Genomic DNA, 21,540 nt, shown 5'->3' on the forward strand with positions numbered 1-21,540 from the left:
CTAGGTCCAGAACTTCTAATATCGTGGAAGGTAGAGGTGTTACACTCACTTTTAGTAACATGGCCTAGTGTGAAAACACAAGTAAGCTCCACACAGGATACTGTGAAAATGGACTAAAGACTCAAAAACTAAGGACAGCCACAGCTCAACAGTGGATCATTCCAAAGCTGTAGAAAAAGAACCTGCCCAGCACTTGGGAAAACAGAAGCAAAAGGGGGAAAATGCTACTGTAAGCACCTAAGAAATTAAAAAGGAGACTTTAAGGGGCATCTGGCTGACCCAAGCATGACCCAACATGCAGTTCTTGATCTCAGGTTGTGAGTTCAAGCCCCATGTTGAGTGTGGAGTCTAGTCTAAAAAAAAAATAATAATCCTAGCTCCCTACAGGGCCACTGGAAGCTTATCAGTCAGCCTGGTGGTACAAGGGGAATGGCAGCCACACCGTCCTAGGGAAGGTGTGTGCTGTTTCCTTCAAACACCTCCAGGAATAAGAATGCCAGGCAGCTCCATGCAAAAGTCAACTCCGTTTCAGGACCCAGCCTTCTGTACAAAAGGCAACACTGTGAACGGCTTGGATCCTGGGGACAGCTTTCTTTGGACGAAGCTGATGTGTACCTACCTCTCTAGGGGTTACTGGCAATTTGTCCCAGACTCCTAGCAACCGTATTTTGCAGTGTAATGTGGCCCCAGAGGCTTCAGCCGGTTTGTCTGTCCTGACGCACCACAGCTTTTGTCCGGAGACGCGCATATCACACCCTGCTACGTTAGGCTCTAGACTCAATAGGAGTGGTAGAAAGCTGGTCCTGGTACAGGAATGAAAAACAGACCAACCACAACTTTAAATCAGTTTATTGACACAGTAACACAACACACTTGCCTCCCTGACACCCCCACCCCCCTCTCACCCAATCTAGATCTCTTCCCCTTCCTCCCCGCTTAGAACAAGCTGTTCGGTGAAAACAGAAAAGGGCAGGCCACTTCTACACCCTCATTCCCACCCCTAAGCCTTATGGGGCAGGGGCTCAGGCCCTACTCAGAACCTGTTGAGAAAGAGAGAGGAGGGGCAGTCAGCACTATACTCAGCCAGGCAGAGGCATCCGGTCCCTAAGAACAGATTCCCACACGACCCCCAGGCCCTGAGTTGCTATTCCTCTTCCTCTCTGTGACCCTAGGAAGGAGACACCCTGGGGCCTGGGCCTGCAGCCAGGAACAAGAACTGGCTGTGGTTTGAGAATTGGGAGTTTGGCTAGTGTTTTTAAGGCCCAGGCACCCCAAAGAAAGCCCTGGTGGTGGGAGTGAACTTCAATGCCCCCATTTAAAATGCACTGATAACATTAAACAGATTAAGCCAGCTTAACCAAATGCCAGAAAAACATTAAGCTGTAAAGAAGGAGGGGGTCAGACCTGGTTTCTCCAGGCCAGACACAAATGCACACAGAGGAGCCCAGGTGGAGTGTCGAAAAACAAAGACACCATCCAGGGGCCGAAAAGCCTATACTCAGGAGTGTCTGGGTTGAAAGGAAGCAAGGAAAGAAAATACACAAGTCTTAAAAACCGAAAAAGAAAGCCCAACAGCAGGGGAACCTGACAGTGCTGCCCACCAGCCCTCCAGGCCTTGCCCCTGGACCCAGATAGTCCCTCCCCCTCTAGGCAATGTCCTCCCCTAGGCTAGATAGAGCACATCACACAGCGCAGTTTAAAAAGCTTCTAATGCCAGTTCATAAACATCTTCATTTACTATTGGTGATTACATGTGAATAATATGTTTATACTGTTCTTTATGGAAAACAATTTCAATGAGTCAACTCCAAGAACACAATAGGCAACCCTCACCCTGAGCCCCTCAGCGTCCTTCCCTAGACAGCAAGGAGCCCCCTCCTCTGTCCCAGGGCTGCCTAACTTCCCCTCTTCCCCCACTGTGGCTCTTGGGCAAAGCATCCTCTATGACCATTAGTCCTCATCAGACAAGTTCTGGTCCAGGGGGTAAACCATGAACATCACATCTGGCCGAGAGGGAACACAGGGATGGCCTGGACGCACAATCTCAAAGCCCAAGAAGCTGAAGGTCTTCAGGAGTGGAGCTGCAGAGAGTGCAAAAAGGATTCTGGTAAGAAACACAAGGGCAGGTTCAAATCAAGGGAAAACAAAAAACAAAGATTGAATAAATAAGTACTACGTCTTTACTAAAGACCCTTCAGGCACTCCCACCCCTATGACTTCCCAGGGTTTATATGGCAAACTCAAGAGCCCTACTTCACTGAACAGGGGGCCCCTTTCCCCCTCACTACTTCCCCGCTGTCTGGGCAGTAGGTTTTAGGCTACTTTGATTCCTCACCTCTGTCTTCTCGGCCCTTCCTGAAGCAGATGAAGACGTAGTTCACTTTCATCTTCTCTTCAGCAAACTCTAGCAGTGCTAACAATCTGCCAGAAGCAAAGAAAACCACTCAAGCCCATTACTACCTCTCTAGACTTCCCTCCCACCCTCCGTCAAAAAAGCCTTCTCTGAGGCTTACAGCCAGCTTATAAATAGGGAACCTCCAGAGAGAAGCTTCCCATTTCAAGAGCCCTGAGTTCAGAAAAAAGCCACGATCCCAAAGAAAAATGTTACTGAGCTCTCTCTTCCTGGAATAAGGGTTCTTCATCTGAAATTAATACGAACCAGCTCCACTAATGCAGTTCACAGGATCATATGGGGCCTGGGAAGAGAACCTGGTTCTTCAGGGGTTTTCCAAAATTGCCCAGTTTGATGACCACGGCCACTGGCACAGACTCTGGGCCCGGACACTGCCGTAAAGGATTTCCTCAGAAGAAAGGGGCAACTCAAAAGAACTCTGCCTTGAGGACTACTCCTTACACGCTTGGCTGCCTTGGAGGGCCTGGCCCAATCCAATGAAATCCCACTGTAGCTCAGAGCTTCCTGCCCTTCTGAACCACATCATTGTATGGCAGCTCAAGGGGGATTTAATGTCTGCTGAGAATAATGAACCATGGGTTGATTAAATGACAGGGATTTGGTTAATGTGATAATGATCTCCTTTAATTATAACCTATGGCAGGCCTGTTTTACTGGCTAAAAATAAAACTGTCACAAATTGGTATCTGCTTGGGAAACCTAGAGCTAGGGAAGAAGGCAGACACTGTTCATCTGTTGGCCCCAACAAGCATATGCCCTTCTCTGGAATGGGCCCTCCTTCCCCTTCCCCAGCACCTGCTCCTTACCCTTCTTTGCTCCCATCAGCTAATAATCCATCTGGGATTTCTACAAACAGGCTCTGGCTGGACAGGACTGCATCCCAGGAAGAGACTTTCACCTCGGTGACCTCATACTGGAAGTGGACAATGTGAGGTTTTCCATCATTCACAGGGAGGTCCTGGGTCACAGTGAGCTTCTCGTCCTGGGAGGAGATCAGGTCAGAGGACAAGGTCACTACTGCTCTGGCCACATCACAGGCTCCCTAACCTAGGTGATCCTGGGAGTCCTCTGGGGCCAATCTCAGGGCAGTACGGGACAAAGGACACACTGAAAATGTAGAGCTGCATGCTGGCTAAATGAAGCCATCCGTCACTCATCAGGCACAAAGACAAGCTGATGACAGCTACAAGTCAGCATGATGGGAAAGGAAATAATCACCAAGTGTCCACTAGATGCCAAGTACTGAGCAAGGTGCTTTCCCACTTTTCAGTCACCACCAGAAGCATCTGAGGCAGTTACTAATACCCCCGTATTAAGTCTGAGGCACTAGGGGCCCAGAACAATTAAGCAACTGTCCCAAGGCTCCGTAGCTAGTAAATGGCAGAGCTGAGATTCAAACCAGGCCTCCCTGACTCAACCCATGTGTGTTCCCCAACACCAAATTCTTTCCCTTCTCTCTCTGAAAGAGAAGCATTAGAAACAAATGAGGATATATGTGAGGGCTTGGCTAGGGCCCAGCTCAACAAAGCCTGCTTCCAGGTAGACTACAGGTCCATGTTGTCTCCCCTGGGCACAACCTCAAGAGACCAAACCTCAGCCACCCTGCCACCCTTGGGTGGTACCCTGCTCCCCAATCTTGGGGAGAAGCTAAGCCAACTTCTGGGCCTCACAGGAGATTAAAGGGCAGCAAACGACTGGCTGCCCCGGCCCAGATCATTCCTAGGGCAGATGGCTAGCATTCTCTAAAGCTCCTGGGATCTAGCCTATGCTGCCTGATGTCAGATGATGGAGATGCAAAGCCCCTTCTGCCCCGCACCCCCACTACACTACCCAGCCTGCCCCCAACCAGGCCATTAAGGGATGGAAATCAGAATGTCTAACAGTCATGGAAAACTGCTCCTCCTGGCCCTTGGTACTTCAAGAGAAAATGAAGAGTCACACCAAAAAGTGTTCTTGCAACCCTCCCATTCATCATTCTCCTTCCCACTCAGGACCCTGAACTAGCACTTAAGTGCTGACCACCAAGCTAAGAAGATGGCAGCGTTCGCTTAATGCTGATCTGTTCCCAGTACTCCCCAAAAGCCACAGAGCAGCCTCAGTTGAAAGAGTCCTTCCCGATTCCCCTACTGGCCTGGCCTAAAAGAAGATTCAAGAAGGCAATTATTGCCCTTAAGCGGTGCTGAGTGGACCCTCAGCTCTGCTCCAGGCCTTCCACCCCACAGTCCTCCTTACCTTATATATTAGAGCTGAGAGAGAAGGATCCCTGCCGCCCCCTCGCCCACCGGGGATCTTCGACAGTGGGTGAGGGGCATCAGGAGCACCACAGAGGCCCCGGAACAATGTGCCTGCAGCACTGGAGCTGGGGACAGTTACTCAAAGGCAAAATACTACTGCAAAAGACAGAAAAGGTGAGACAGTAAACACCAAGACTTAAAAATTTCTCTCACACACACACACACACACACACACACACACATTTAACACAACACCCCACTCCAACCTCTCCCCTGGCTCTCCCAAAACAAATGCTCTAAAGCTACACCACTGCCCGCCTATCCTTTCGGCTTCAGCTTTCAGACCTACGTCTGTGCCCTTCAAGCACACCCACCACCCTGCAGAGAGCAGAGGGAGTCCAGCGGGACACATCTGACCAGAGCAGCACCTGCTCGACCTCAAACAAATCTCTGTGACACTGGCAGACCCTGAGAGGAACCAGATCCTGGCTTGCCTTCAAGGCTTTAGCACCCTGTCCCCCAGTCCCCTCCTTATTCTAACAGTACTTCAACAAACTATGCGGCAATCTCAAAACCTACAGTCACTTCCAGCTGGAGAGGCATATGGGCCTCAAGAGATCACATGGGCTGGGTACCATGTCCCTGAGGAACTCCCAAGGCCATTTTTCCAATCATGGCTTCCTCCCCAATCTAAACAAAAGACTTAGACAAGAAATCCATAACCCAGATCTCTCCAGGGTCAAGAACTGAATTAAATCCTGGGATTTGGCTCTCAGAGAAGAGATACACTATGGAACAGAGTATTATGGTCTGAGTTTGTCCCTGGTATGCCAGCATATGTCAGGCTTCCTTGCCCTTCTTTGCTAGAATCTGACCTGGGCACGGGAGTTTAGGTAATAACTGATGTGCTGAGAATAGACATCAGGCGCATGTGTATCAGGGAGAAGGAATGTTTGCTGGGACCTAAGTAAGGAAGCCAATAATCAGATGGATTACAGAGGGTGAAAAGCTCCTAAAGAAGCTCCCTTGTCACCTCCAGGTAGGTGTGTGCCCTTACTGCCCTTACTGCCACCATGATTTTCAGGTGGACCAACAGGGCTCCAAATCGGCTCCACTGCCGCCTCTGAATCTGACTGATCTGTTCACTGGATTGAGCTGTAGGCCACCTCAGAGACCAACAGCAAGTGAAGCAGGGAAAGAAGTCGGCGGTCTGTGCATGTACACCACGAGTCAGCAACAGGCCTGTCTCATGACCCCAACACCCCAGCCTCCAGGCAGCTGGAATGTAATGGATAACATATGGAAGGACAGTGTAGGGACGTGCTAGAGCCCGCTCCCACGACTCTGTCCTTATCTTCCCAACTGTGTGTTTAATGTCACATTGGTAGCTTAAATGGGCCATAGGAGAAATATTTACACCACAGAAATGAGCAAATGACATAAATCACGGCTTTTTTTTTTTTCCTGAGAGCTAGCTGTAATACAATCCAAGGCACCATTCTTCACACTCTTTATGTGGCATGGCATGCCAGATTCGAGTTCTTCAGTTGGGCTCAGAGTGATAAAACTGAACCCACAGTGGTACAATAACCAAAGGGGCTTCCAGCTAAGATCCTCAGTACTAAGAGACCTGTGTCAGCGTTCCAGCTGAGATGGAAGTCCAAACCCATCACTGCTCTAGCTCGGCTCCTCTTTCTCTCAAGGATTTCAACCAGGGGCCTGAAATTACACTTAGAAATTTCATTGCAGGGTGCCTGGGTCGCTCAGTCGGTTAAGCATCTGATTCTTGATTTCACCTTAGGTCATGATCTCAGAATCCTGAGCTCAAGCCCCACGTCAGGTTCCATACTCAGCAGGGAGTCTGCCAAGACTCTCTCTCCCTCTGCCCCTTCCCCAGTTCACGCTCATGCATGCGCGTGCGCACACACACACTCTCTCTCAAATAAATAAGTCCTTTAAAAAAAAAAAAAAGAAAGACATTTCATTGGGAGATGAGAGTTTCCAGGGCAGTGTCAGAGGGCCTGACTGCACGCAGCATCGATACCAGCAACAATACACACGCACCGCCTTCTGCCTCCTCTGGAAAGCCTCAGGCCATCCTCATCTCCCCCATTCTAGCCTCAGCAAAAGGGGCATGACTGAGGACTACGTTGTTTTCAAGGAGGGACTTATTTGCTACTAGGGACAATAAACTATTATCATCCCCGTGTTCTAATGTGTTAAGGGACAGAATAATAGTGCCGGGACAAAAAAAAAATTAAGAAAAAGGGGGACCTCCCCAAGCAAAGATATATACATCCCCTACAGACAGTATGGTTCTGTTTCCATTCCCTAGTGAGCACTTTGGACCTCTGTTGAGATTCTTGCAGAAACATCAGGAAGGCTGGGCCACTGAAGAAAGCTGGCTTGCAATGTATTGGTCAGTGGAGCTATCCAAGAACTGGAGAGACTTCTCTGGGGTAGACAGATGAAATATAGCCTTGTATACCAAACTGCATGAGTTCCCAAAACAACCAGGCTCCTGCAGTTCTAGAATTCTGGTGCTAACCTCAGACTACTACTTCCAAGGAAATTATTCCTCCCTGGTCTTTGGATGAGAGAACTACATTTAACCTGATGGGCATTCCAATCACCATCTTCATTCTGAGCTAATTTTTCCTGGCAAATAGCAAGCAATGAGGCCAAACTACTGGGAAGATAAGAGTAAGGTGGATTTTTTCTTTCTTTCTTTCTTTCTTTTTTTTTTTCCAGAATCCCCTTTGTCTTCCTGGAAATAATCTCTAGGGCCTGCCCTGTGTCCAGCACTAACCCATGTGCTCTCTCCTCTAGAAGTAAATTTAAGAAGTCTATTCCATAGTAACAAATCATTTGCTTTCTCACTCTTAATCACAAGGATCCCGGAAATTCCTCCTCCCCAACAAAGTCTGCACAAGAGCAAGTGCATGACTAAGGCTGGAGGGGGTTTGGGTACCCACCCTGGGATCCACTTCCAGGTCCCTAAGCTAGGGTTTAGGATAAACATAGTAGACTGGAGATCACAATCAACAATTATCTTCATCGTCCATCATAATGGATCTGCTTTTCATTATTTGCTGTGAATGGCAACTGCTTCTCTTTCAAAAAACCTGTCATTTCTGAAGTGAGGAGGACAGGGAGATGGGTACAAACGGGGCGGTTAATGAAATTAAGGGGCATGAACAGTAATCAGGCAAGAAAAATAAATACAAGGCACCTTGTCACTATTTGTAGATGACATGCTACTATATATAGAAAACCTCAACAGCTCCACCAAAAACCTCTAAGAATAAATCAACTTAATAAGGTTGTAGGATACAAAATCAACTTACAGAAATCTGTTGCATTTATATACACTAATAACAAACTACTAGAAAGAAATTAACAATCCCATTTACAATTCCATTAAAAAAGAGAAAGAGAACACACAGGACTACACTGAACCAAGGAAGTAAAAAAAAAAAAAAAAAACCCCACAAAAAAACCTGTACTCTGAAAACTGTAAGACACTGATGAAAGAAACTGAAGATACAAATGCAAAGATACACCATGACATGAACTGGAAGAATACTGTTACGTCCATACTACCCAAAGCAATCTAAAGACTCAGTGCAATCCCTACCAAAACACCAATGGCATTTTTCACAGAACTAGAACAAAGAATCCTAAAGTTTGTATGGTGCCACAAAAGACCTCAAATAGCCAAAGCAATCTTGAGAAACAACAACAAAGCTGAAGGTATCACACTCTCAGATTTTAACTGACTGAGCAACCCAGGCGTCCCAACGGATTTTAAAATAAACTACAAAGTTATAGTATTCACAACAGTACGGTATTGGCACAGACACACAGATCAATGGAATATAACAGAGAGCCCAGAAATAAACCCATACACCTATGTTCCATTAATTTATGACAAAGGAGGCAAGGAGGCAAGCATATAAAATGGAGAAAGACAGCTGCATGAAAAGACTGGACCGCTATATCCAAAAGAATAAAACTGAACCACTTTCTCATGCCATACAAAAAACCAAATTCAAGATTAAAGACTTAAATGTAGGGCACCTGGGTGGCTCAGTGGGTTAAGCCTCGCCCTTCGTTCGGCTCGGGTCATGATCTCAGGGTCTTGGGATCAAGTCCTGCATCTAGCTCTCTGCTCAGCGGGGAGCCTGCTTCTCCCCCATCTCTCTCTGCCTGCCTCTCTGCCTACTTGTGATCTCTCTCTCTCTGTCAAATGAATGAATAAAATCTTTAAAAAAAAAAATTGTTTTAAAGACTTAAATGTAAAACCTGAAACCATAAAACACCTAGAAAACAGCAGTAAGCACTTCATCGGTCTTAGCACTTTTTTTTTTTTTAAATCTTTGTCCTTAGGCAAGGAAAACAAAACCAAAAACAAACAAATGGGGCCATCAGAACTAAAAAGCTTATAAAGGAAACTGAACAAAAAGGCAACCAAATGAATGGAAGAAGATACTTGCAAATGATATATCCAATAAGGGATTAATATCCACAATACATAAAGAACTCATACAAGGGGGCCTGGCTGGCTCAGTTGGCAGACCATGTGACTCTTGATCTCAGGGTCATTCAGTTTAAGCTCCACGGTGGGTGCAGAGATTAAAAAAATAAAACCTAAAAAAACAAAAAATGAACAACTCATACAACTCAGTATCAAAAAACAATTTGATTAAAAAAATGGGCAGAGGAGGGGCACCTGGGTGGCTCAGTTGGCTGAGCATCCGACTCCTGATTTCAGCTCAGGTCATGATCTCAAGGTCCTAGGATCAAGCCCTGCCCGCACTGGGCTCTCCACTCAGCAGCAAGTCTACTTGAGGATTTCTCTCCCTTTCCCTCTGCTCCCACCCCCTTTCATGCTCTCTAAAATAAATAAATCTTTAAAAAAAAAAATGGGCAGGGCGCCTGGGTGGCTCAGTGGGTTAAGCCGCTGCCTTCAGCTCAGGTCATGATCTCAGGGTCCTGGGATCGAGTCCCACATCGGGCTCTCTGCTCGGCGGAGAGCCTGCTTCCCTTCCTCTCTCTCTGCCTGCCTCTCTTGTGATTTCTGTCAAATAAATGAATAAAAAATCTTTAAAAAAAAAAATGGGCAGAGGATCTCAACAGACATTTGTCATTATGATTTATGTCAGAGAAGACATACAAATAGCCTACAGACATGTGAGAAGATGCTCAACATCACTCAATCATCAAGGAAATGCAAATCAAAACCACAGCGATACATCACCTCATACCTGTCACAATAGTTAGTACCAAAATGACAAGAAATAACAAGTGTTGTTATTTCTGCTCAGTCAGTTGAGCAGCCAACTCTTGATTTCGGCTCACATCATGATCTCAGGGTCATGATACTGGGTCCCGAGACTCTCCCTCCGCCTTCCCCCCCCCCCCCCCGCCTTAAAAAAAAAAAAAGGAAAGGAAAGAAATAAGGAGTGTTGGTGAGGATGTGGGGAAAAAGGAACCCTTGTGCACTACTGGTGGGAATGCAAATGGTGCAGCCACTGTGGGAAACAGTATGGAGGTTCCTCAAACAATTAAAAATAGAACTACCATACGCTCCAGCAATTCCACTTCTAGGTATTTATATGAAAACACTAATTCAAGAAAATATACACACCCTTATGTTCATCACAGCATTATTTATGGCAGCCAAGATACAGAAGCAACTTAACTGTCCATCCGTATAGGAACAGATAAGGATGTGGTATATATACATGATGGTATACTACCTGGCCATTAAAAAAAAAAGAAAGAAAAATTTTGCCATTTGTGAGAACATGGATAAACCTAGAGGGCATTATGCTAAGTGAAATAAGTCAGAGAAAGAAAAACCAGTACCTTACAATTTCATTTATGTGTAGAATCTAAAGGAACAAAACAAAACAGAAACAGACTTACAGATACAGAGAACAAACTGATGGTTGCCAGAGGATGAAATAGGTGAAGAGGATTAAGAGGTACAATCCTGGGGCGCCTGGGTGGCTCAGTGGGTTAAAGCCTCTGCCTTTCGCTCAGGTCATGATCCCAGGGTCCTGGGATTGAGCCCCGCATCGGGCTCTCTGCTTGGCAGGGAGCCTGCTTCCTCCTCTCTCTCTGCCTGCCTCTCTCCCTACTTGTGATCTCTATCTGTCAAATAAATAAAAAAAATCTGAAAAAAAAAAAAAAAAAAAAAAAAAAAAGGTACAATCCTCCTTTCACAAAATAAATAAGATCCGTAATGTGTGACACAGTCAATAATACTATAACAACTTTGTATGGTGACACGTGGTACCATTTTGTAATGCATATAAATACCAAATCACACTATGTTGTATGCCTGAAACTAATGCAACATGTCAGTTATTTTTTCAACTAAAAAAAGAACAAGGCACCTGGCGAGCGCAGTCAGTACAGGATGTGATTCTTGATCTCAGGGTCATGAGTTCCAGCCCCACACTGGTGCAGAGATTACTTAAAAGTAAGAAAAATAAATACATAAAAAATAAAAAAAGAATAGCCTTCTGTTATTTTATTGACTTTAGTCTTCAAAATGGTATCGTGACAAAATACACCACCAATCTCAGGAGAATCTTACAGGAACTTTTGCATAGTGAGAGTGGCTTCTCAACACAGGTCCTTCTGTCGCAAGATCCAAACCAGATTAGGTTTCATATTCAGTTATGTTTCTACTGGCTCCAATGCCCAGCTTTTTCCATTCCTTCCTCACATCCTGCTCACTCCACTGGGGGGCAGGCATGGTTTAATCTTTACCACCAAAAAAATGATTTAAGAAGCTTGATCTAGAGCGTGAAAAGATCAGGCTCATTAGGAAGAATCAAATTTATCAGACTGAACCCAACATGCACCTGGGCTGGTCTTGCTTTTGCAGAAGAAAAAATATATACCATGCCGGAAATGAGGGTGTCAAATATCCAAGTCAGTTCAGAAGAGAGATGGGAGATTAGAGCCTTATCTGTTAGTGCCTTTTATTTTCTCAGCTGTTATCAGACATGCCCCTGGAAACACTCCTCAGGATACATACGAGTGCTACCGACAGATCACAACCTGCTGCCTCTAATTTAAGGCATTCTGTGAAACTGCTGCCTGGAACGTCCTTAGCAAGTTAAAATTTCATACACTGGCTACAGACAGTGTATGCAGCAGATGTATTCCTGGGGAATGTTGCTGGTAAATCAAACTTTTATAATTCAAATCCTATTTTTAAATCTCTAGGCTGCTTACTATTTAAAGGAAGTACCTTTAAATCTCTTGATAAAGGAAAGGATCTCCTGTTAAAGAATCACTTTCAGTTGACTTTATGTCAGTTTTGATTTTTAAATTTAGTGTGCTCAAAGCGGGGGACGGCCTGCTACATAGAGATTTAATGTAATTCTGTGGCTAACTTCCATTCAGCTATATCTAACAAATATGTGAATTCATTTTCTCCTTGATATACTTTTGATCACATTTCACTTGAATCAGTGGCCTGAGCTTGCACCCTTTCTCTCTGGTTTCCATTACCTGTCAGGGGAGGGTCAGATAGCCTTGGTATTACCTACCTTGTGGTATCAAGTAAAAAGACATAAAAACCACATTTCCAAGCATTCTACATGTATTTCCCTCTTTCAGTCTCTTCTGATCCATTCCCGTCCCAGGCTCTATCTCAAAGAACACTCTCTAGGCCTGGACTTCCCTCACACAGGATGCTTTTACTGAGACTAGAAAGGTCTCTGATGACTAATCCCTATGAACAGAGGAACCAATAATCCAGGGGTGCCATCACATTTAGCTAAGAAGGAAGAGGAAGAAAGGTAGGTGATGGCCACCTCCAGTCTAGTGGAACCTTGGAGGTTGATTTCCAGCTGCCAATTCCCTTCCCATATGAGAAAAGGATCCTGGTCAGATGCCAGGCATAAGTCATTTCACTAGGGCTGTTCTGTGTGCCAAAGGGAGTCTACTTGCTAAGCACAATTATAAAGAAAATGACATCACCACTCTGAATCACAGACTGAAAGCAAAACTGGGTTTTGGTTGATTCTCCACAAGAAACACACTTGTGGTAGCAGCTAGAATATCTGCTTCTGAGGTCTGCTTATCTTACTGCACAACTCATTGGTACATCTTCTGCCAAAGGTACGTATAACCACATATGCTACAGAGATGGGGGATAGTAAGGTACTCATGGTTTAAAATTAGACTTTAATTTCACATTTTAAGTACCTTGATCTAGCTTGCATAGTAAACTCATCACCCAGTGCCAGCCTCCTTTCCCAGGACAGAATGACTTCATTGTTAATAGAGTATCAGAGGCCTAGGAAATTTTCTTAAAGCTTATCTTCTACAAAGCATTTTATTCTGCTGCTAACAGAAAACTACCTGTTTTGTTCACGTCAAGCGACAAATTCTTGCTCACCAACTTAGCTATTTCTGGTAGCTTTCAATCAGGCTTCACAGCCTTCCGAGTCATGGCACCAACTTGAATCAACACCGCACACTCCTTTGAAAAAGGATGAATTACCTTTTTTTTTTTTTTTAAGAAATGCACATATGTAACATCCTCTACCCTACTCCTCAGTCCCCCTTTTTATATTTCTGAGCAGCTCTGAAGCTAAATTTAGATTTCTTGGCAGAGTGAGGAATTACTATTATTAGTCCACAGTTTCTGAAGCATACCTCCAATATGGGGGGATTCCCAACTATACCAAAAGTCTGTCTCTCTCTGTGGAATGACCTTGAAGATGTATTGTAGGAAAACTTGCTCACCCTATTATCCCACACCCAACAAGCCACTGTGCCAATAAATAAGGAATAACTACAACCATATCTTTGTGGGAAGAAAAATTCCATCACCAGGGAACCATTCTGTGAAGATACTCAGGGTAGCTCTGATGTGCTCATGTGCTCTGTCCACTAAGAGGAAACACCTGAGGAACCAAATGCTTCTCAAAGCCCATCAAAGATTGATTATAAACAGATATAAAGCCAGGGCAAGCTCTTTGCCACATAACGTACTGTCACAAGGTACTATAAGCCGGCCAGAGACAGAGACTATCTTCCTGCCCCCATGAATCCAGGGAGAGAAAAGCCATGAAGTCTGATTTCCTTGGATTTAAGCCTCATGTTCAAAAACCATAATAAAGGTGTTTGCTCCTGTGTTGTCTTCCCTACCCCACCATCAAGAATTTTGACAATGTGGAGGTACTAATCAGAACAAAACTGGAAAGAAGAGCTTTGTTTTCAAAACATACTACCAGCTCCTCTGCAACTATTTCTTCCAGGAAACCAAGCCTCCACCTCTTGGGTATTTCACTGGAGCCAGGGAAGCTAGAGAGCCCATCCCCCACCTACTGAGAGCTAAACTCCCAGCCTGCTCCCTCTCCCCTCTACGGATACAGAACACCAAGCACACAGACTGGGAAGAAAAACCGGCTCTTATCAGAATCCCTAGTTAGGGCTCTACCACGATCCTTTTAGAAAGTTAGGGGCAGGCCAGAGGAGGCTGGCAAACATGTTATGGAAACAGGATTGCCATAATGCAAAGAAACCAGACACCCTGCACACACCACCCCACCCCACCCCCAGGCCAAGGCCTTGCTCCTGCCCAGGCCCTGGCAGGCCAGCTGGCTCCTCCCTCCACCTGCCATTCATAAGCCAAGCCCCTCAAATTACCAACACACTAAGAAAGGGCCCTGGAGACAAGCAAGCCTGTTTTGCCACTTAGGAAGCTGGAAGGAATCTTATATTAAGCGAACCCAACCCCCTCCTTTTTACATGGAAGCACACTAGCTAAGCCCGAACTAGAACTCAGGTCTCACAATCTCATAGTCCATGAAGACCCTTTACATGTTGGTTCCAAGTTCCTGTAAAGGATTTGGCACCAAACCACCTCAGTCCAGAGGACTTGACAATGCTTCCTGAGACCACCCCACCTTCCAAACCCCACTGTGGAGACAAAAACATTGAACAGAAAAGAAAACCCATCTCATATACCCTTTTTTGTGGATTTTCCTGTAGGTTCCTTTGCTTCCCTCCACCCCTGCACTTCACCCTGCCCTCTCATACCTGCTGTCTTATCCTCATCACACACAGCTTTACCACAAGCAACACCTTGGGCATCCAGCGCCATCCAAGTATATATCCACCTCCACCTCCTCAGCTCCAGAGGGGCTGGGCAGAGAAGATGTAATAAAAGCAGGGACTGCAAAGGGACATGGACATTGATAATCTCAGAAAAGGAAAACAGAATGGGCTTTGTAGATGTAGAAATGTTGAAAAGTGGGGTTAATGGGTCAAATACAACCATAAAAAAAACAGAAAACAAGGAGTGAATTTGCTTTCTGTAAACAGGGAAGAAGAAAGGTGTGGGGGCTAGGTAAGAGTCTGAAAATGAAAATGGCTAATGGCTGAGAACAGAGTAACACAAGGTAGGAGAACTTAAAGAGGCTGTTGTGGGTACCCTGGATTTTTCTGGACAGTACCTGAGAATGGCGAAGAAATCCCTGAAGGAAACAAGGCCCTTTTTGGTAGACAAAGAGCTGACACTAAAGAAATATGATGGGAAAGGTCTTGAGGGGGTTAGGAGGGCAGGGGGAAGAAGGCACTGGTTCTTAGCCCTGACTGCACATTACAAAGAATTACCCAGGGAGGTTTAAAAATACATACTAATAACCAGGCCCCACCCTAGGCCAATTACTCCAGATCTTTCAAGGTGGGGTCCAGGTGGTTGATTTTCCAAATGTGCAGCCAAGGTTGAGAAACACTGAGATATAAGAAAAGCTAAAAATCCAGCTGGAATATTTAAGGATGGTGCTGCTAAAGGACTGAGAAATGGCAATTAGATACCAGCTTACAGAGAAGGGAGCCCAAGTTTGAGAGGAACCTTGTAGAACTCCATGGGGGAAAAAAGCAATAAGGAAGGATACGTTTGTAAAAGGAACTACAGTCCAGCTTTGGACAGACCAGGACACAATTTAAGGAGAATGTGCAGGGAACAGATCTGCTTGCAAAACAATGAGGCCCAAATGTGGAACAGAGGCCAGAAGGCCAAATTTGGGGACAAAGGGTCTGGTGTGGAGAACTAAATGAGCTTCAGGCTTATTTTGGAAGGGACAGCAACAAGTGGGGGGGGGGGGGGCAGAATTAGGAAGAAAATTAGACCCAAATTGTACATGGAAGCTATTCTGATGTAGAAAAAGCAACTAGGGTTAAAAATTATGAGAAATCAGGATTATGGAACAGTTTCACAGAGTCTGGGGCAGAAATACCAGATATGTTTAAAGAAGAGTGGCATGACAACAAGAGCTGCCTTGGGAAAAAGAAGAAAGGTACAGAGAGGAAAGCTGAGTGATCAATTCTGCCTAGTTGGGACAGCAGGAAGTATGGAGGAGGCAAGTTTAGAAAACCAATGGTACTGTTTCAGAAAGATGTGTAGCCTTTCTCTCCAATTAATGGGGAAGACTGGGGTCAGGTTTTGAGGAAGGAAACTTGCAAAGGCCCAGTATCCAGAACAGAGGGCCTGTTCAGAACAGAGGCACTGGGAAAGAGAGGGAAGTACAGGGAAAGAGAATAGACCTTCGGTAGAAGCAGGGTGAGCTCAGTTCTGGATCTAAAGATCTAAAGATGGGATTCAATTAAGAAGGGAAAAATAAGAGTAAAGAGGAGTTCCAACTGAGAGAAAATGTTTAGAGGTTGGCCGTGTTCAAAAGAGTGTTGGGGAAACCCCACTAGGGGAACAGGATAGCGAATAGGAATCAAGTCCAAAGTGTTTGAGAAATAAAAGGAAGAAGGTTGGGAGACAGAGAGAACGAGGCCTAACTGGGAAAGGGGTGTCGAAGGAGGAAAGATGGGAAAAGATGAAGCAGGAGTAAAGGACCAAAGGGACGGCTGGGCATCACGGTAAAAACTATTAGGCCTGAGAAAACGGGGGAAGGGAAGGGGGAAGGGTAATGAGTCCAGCTGAGAGCTGAAGGTTGGAGACTGACGGGGGGAGGGGCGGCAGTGATGAGAGGGGTTTGGTTGGAGGATGCAGTTTCAAGGAAAAAGATTCAAAGGGAAGGGTTAAGTGACTTAAAGGGGAGAGGAAGAAAGACTCGGGGAAAATGGGAAATAATCTGGGGAACCTGAATGAGGGAAAAGACCCGTTTGGGGAAAGGGGCACCGTCCAACGGGACTTAAAGGAAACCGGGACTTGATTGGAAGACTGGGTCCTGGTTTGAGTGGGGGCTTTGCGGGAGCAGGAGGCCCGGATGAGGGGGATGGGCCGGGCTGGAGGGAGGGGGCTAAAGGGCGGAAGAAGGCCCCGATGCGGGGCTGGGGACTCGGACTGGGGTGGCTGAAGTGGGGAAGGGACCCAGTGGCGGGGAGGATAGGCCCCCGCTGTGGGGGCTGGAGCCGGCCGGGGGTTAGGGAAGGCCCTCTGGAGCAGATGAGGAGAGGATGGGGGCGGGGAGCCTGGGCCGGGCCGTTACCTGTCCTGGGTGTTTATCATCCTCGGCGGCTCTGCTCAGGGTGGGAGGAGGCGGCGCAGGGAGTGGGTAGGTGGATGAGAGGGTGGGTGTGGGGTCGCGCGCGCGGGGCCGATCTCTGCGGGCTAAGTCCCTGTCAGGCCGCGGGCCCAGAGCCCTCCTCCTGCCTCAGCGAGCGCCTGCCTCCAACTGACCCTCCCCGGCCGCCGCCGACGCCGCCGACGCCGCCGCAACCGCCCCGCCCCCGGTGCCTCATCTGCATAGCCCCACCCCAGCGCCGCACGGTGTCCTGGGAAACTGGGGCCCACAACAAAGGGCAAAGCCCAGCCCCGCCTCCGCGCAGGCGCACCAGAGGTTGTAGAGGGGGTGGGGCAGCGGTCTGGAAGAGAATCGGCCTTTGCGGGTGGCTGTGGTCGTTGCGGTGGTTTTAAGTGAGCCGCACGAAGATGCGTTGTATTTCAAGTAGAGTTTTCTGAACATTGACCCAACCTAGTTGTCGTCCCTACACCTCTTTTGCATGGAGCCAAGCAGAGGTGTGTCATTTGTAGGCCCTGGGAGGATATTTTATTATACAAAACAAAATCAAATCTAAGAGTAGTACACACATATTAGCGCCATTCCCAGACTGAGCCCAGGTTCACAGATCTCAGTTACCTCAGCTCATAATGCAGATCAATAATCTTCAGCTGCCAGCTGAGATCAACAGTTTCTGCACCTGAAAGTCATCTCGGGTAAATGAACAAGGTCTGACCCTGTCTGGTGGTCATCTGAAGCCAAATCTCTGTGGGTCAGGATCACAGTCACCTGACGGCAACTGTGGAAGGCACCATGGCTAACTTGTTCACAGCCGCTTGAGATCACAATCATGCAAGGTTCACAGTCACCTCCGTTCACTATCCCTGCTGGTCCTTATCACAGGTCAGTGACAACAGGTCGCAGTCACTGCACAGACCTCTCAGATCATGGTCATTGTACACCAGACATAGGCACCTCAACACAATCTGTTCACAGTCCATCCAGACCACAAACAAAAGAGGTCACATTATCTTAGCTCACAGTGGGGTGCCATCACCTCAAATCCCATTCATTCACTTATTCAACGAATAATTATTGAGCAGCTACTTACTATATACTCCAGACTTGTGCTAGAGTCCAGGAATATTCAATGATCAATTAGGCAAAATTCCTGCCTCAGATGTCACAATCTAGTCAGAGGGAGAGACACTAAGAGGCTGAGGGATGTAAATGTTCAATCAGAGATAGACCACAGAGATAATAACTAGGGAATTATGACTGGCTTCACAGAAAGGATGATCACAATCACTCCAAATCAGAGGTCACTATGACTCCTAGCTCATTACAGCCCCAAATCACAAATGTCTCCCATTAGAATATAAGGACACCATTATTCTACTTCACAAAAAACATGTTTTTGGTTTTTAGGTGATGGCGATGCAGGGATGGAAGAAAGGTTGGAGCTATGAAACACAGGCTTTTTCAGGAAAAATAAAAGTGGTAAATGATACCAGAACTGCCCACATGGGGTGCCTGGGTGGTTCAGTGGGATAAGTGTCTGCCTTCAGCTCAGGTCATGATCCTGGGGTCCTGCTCAGCAGAGAGTCTGCTTCTCTCTCTCCCTCTGTCCCCCCAACCCCAACCACACACACTCAACACTCACTCTCGCACTCTCTCTCAAATAAATGAAGTTTAAAAAAAAAAAAATGCCCAGATGATACTAGAGGCTCCAATACCACGGCTCACTTTAGATCCCCAAACTTGGCCCCTTGGCTATCCCTACCTACACTCCCAAGTTCAGGTCAGGAATGTTCTTACGCCAGGACATAGCAGAACTGAACAATCAAACTCATTCCTGACCTACCCCATCTTGTAATCCAAGAGACCTGGAACTCAAAGGAAACTGGGATGGCCCATGTCTGCCAACCCATCCCTGGACAAGCAACCTTTTGGCCTGAAGGACAGTTTTTGATGAATCAGCAAATATTAAGATCATTATGTCAATAACAAGGACTATTATTGAATATAATGCTAAAGCACTAATTTTTGCCCACAGTTCCCACTCCCATTCCACAGCTGAAAGAAAACCTCAGGGAGATTCTGCCCACTAATATTTACTAAAGCCCTATACCTACCAAGCAAGTTAATTTACTTGCTCCAATTCAAAGCTGGTGAGTGGTAGAGTTAGAATCTGGACCCCAAGGCACCTGGGTGGCTCAGTCAATTAAGTGTCTGCCTTCAGCTTAGGTCATGATCCCAGAGTCCTGGGATCGAGTCCCACATCAGACTCCTTCCTCCTGCTTCTCCATCTGCCTGCCACTCCCCCTGCTTGTGCTCTCTTGCTTGTGCTCTCTGACAAATAAATAAATAAAATCTTTAAAAAAGCTAAAAAAGAATTTGGACCCCAAAGTTGCCTGATCCTGTGCTTTGTCTGGATTTGCATGATAGAAGAACAAGAAGGTCTCTGCTACACCTTGCTATTTGGCAGAGTGGAAATCCTGACAACCCCCTGACCAGCAAGTGAAAATGTCCCAAAAATGGCAAGCCACCTTCTGCTGTCCAATATGAGAGCCACTAGCCACATGTGGCTATTTAAACTTGAATTAATTAGAATGATAAGGCTAAAAATTTAGCCTCTCAATCCCATTCACATTTCACGTGTGTAAAAGCTACATGTGGCTAGTGTTTAGAGTGCAGATTTTCCATCAATACAGAAAGTTCTGGCCAGCATTGTATCCCGTCATTCCCCTATCCCTACTTACCTCAGCCATCACCACAGGTCTGAGTTCCTTCTCATTCAATATCACCTCCATCCTCGTGCTCCCACTGGCGAGATGCTCCCAGCTCCCTGCCCTCAGCCACCGCCTTCCTCCGTGCCCTCTGCAACATGTGAGCAGCAAATTCTTCCATATCCTCAGACTTTTCTCAGGATGCTGCCTTCAACTCCTTGCCTCACCTGGAACTTTGCCTCCCCCTAAGTTCACGGAGTCTTTGGCAGCCCTCTTAAGTGAATGTTATTTTCCTCTTATTCTCCTGTACCTCAGAGTCAGCAAGTGGGTAAATATATTTCTTTCCAACCGCAAACGCCATTCCTAAACCAGTGCTTCCCCCACTCCTCCTACAAAACCCCTGTTCCTTTGAAGCTTCACCATCTGGACCATACCATCTTGGTTGATGGTATCAGTGAACGTCCTGGTCGCTCACAGCCCATCATTTAGCTCTTGGCTCACTGCTTCTCTGTCTACCCTATATTTTGTTGTATGTGGTGAACTCCACATCAATGTGAGATGGCCTCTCCAACACTTCCCTGACCACCTCATCCCCAGCAATATTTTTCATGCTCCACAGCAGCTGTCCACTCCTGTGGTCATACCCTCAACTTTGTCTTCACTAAAAGTCATTCTACTTCCAATATGGAGACTCTCCTGGGTGCCTGGGTGGCTCAGTGGGTTTAGACTCTGCCTTTGGCTCGGGTCATGATCTCAGGGTCCTGGGATCCAGTCCCACATCGGGCTCTCTGCTCGGCAGGGAGCCTGCTTCCCCCTCTTTCTCTGCCTGCCTCTTTGCCTACTTGTGATCTGTCTGTCAAATAAATAAAATCTTAAAAAAAAATATGGAGACTCTCCAACCACAACCTTTTCCTTAGTTAAGTCTCCCTCGACAATTCTTTGACCTCACTAATGTCTCACTACTCATTAGACTCACTTTTCATGTTCCTTCTTACCTTCATTTCCATCATCCATTACTATAACCATTCTCTTGCCTTCTCTCCTCCACATGTGCTGGCCTGTAAAGACCCCTACTCTGGATGAATTTACCATCCGCCTCTCCAGTGCCTTTGCTAAAGCAAAATCCCACGTCCAGGCAGATTACCTTCGTTTCATGTTCATGATCTTAACCTCAAACAGATTCTCAACGCTGCCTGGGAATGCCTGCGACACTTCTCCAGTAAGTTTGCTTTACAACTCTCCATAAAACCTCTCCCCTCTCATCTTAGCTGATGACGTAGGTTCTGAAGTGTTTTTTTTTTTCTCCCAGTTGTATTGAGATATAATTGACATCTAACACTATCTTCATTTTGGCATACAACATGGTGATTTGATGGATAGCAACGTATTGCCCTAGCCTCTCTTGTTGCTGAGGAAATAGAAGCAAAGGGGAGCTTCCTCTCATTCCTAATGACAACCTGCAAACCTATCTCCCTCTGCAACCTCCAGGATCTCTCCCTGCCTTGTACTCTGAGAAATGTCCCCTTCCTCACAAGCCCAGCACAGGAGCCATGGGGCCCACCCTCTCTCCACTTTTTGAGAACCTGCCTCCCACAATCTAATCTTCCCCATCAGCACATAAACATGCCCTCCAATCCTTGAAAACTAATATCACAGCCATTCTGATAAACAAT

General features: G+C 46.3%; 1 protein-coding gene across 1 annotated transcript; it reads right to left on the bottom strand.

The window, feature by feature from the left end:
• Positions 1-833: 833 nt before the first annotated feature.
• OAZ2 (ornithine decarboxylase antizyme 2) lies at positions 834-20,048 on the bottom strand. The gene is given in 7 exon segments (XM_046007817.1): positions 834-2,081; positions 2,336-2,421; positions 3,220-3,395; positions 4,646-4,726; positions 4,728-4,803; positions 17,318-17,420; positions 19,946-20,048. Coding segments are annotated over 7 exon segments (756 nt in total). The 3' UTR covers positions 834-1,950.
• Between the last annotated feature and the right edge of the window lie 1,492 nt (positions 20,049-21,540).

The sequence above is a fragment of the Meles meles genome, chromosome 6 (genome assembly GCF_922984935.1).
Source record: "Meles meles chromosome 6, mMelMel3.1 paternal haplotype, whole genome shotgun sequence".
In the NCBI taxonomy this organism is placed as follows: Eukaryota; Metazoa; Chordata; class Mammalia; order Carnivora; family Mustelidae; genus Meles; species Meles meles.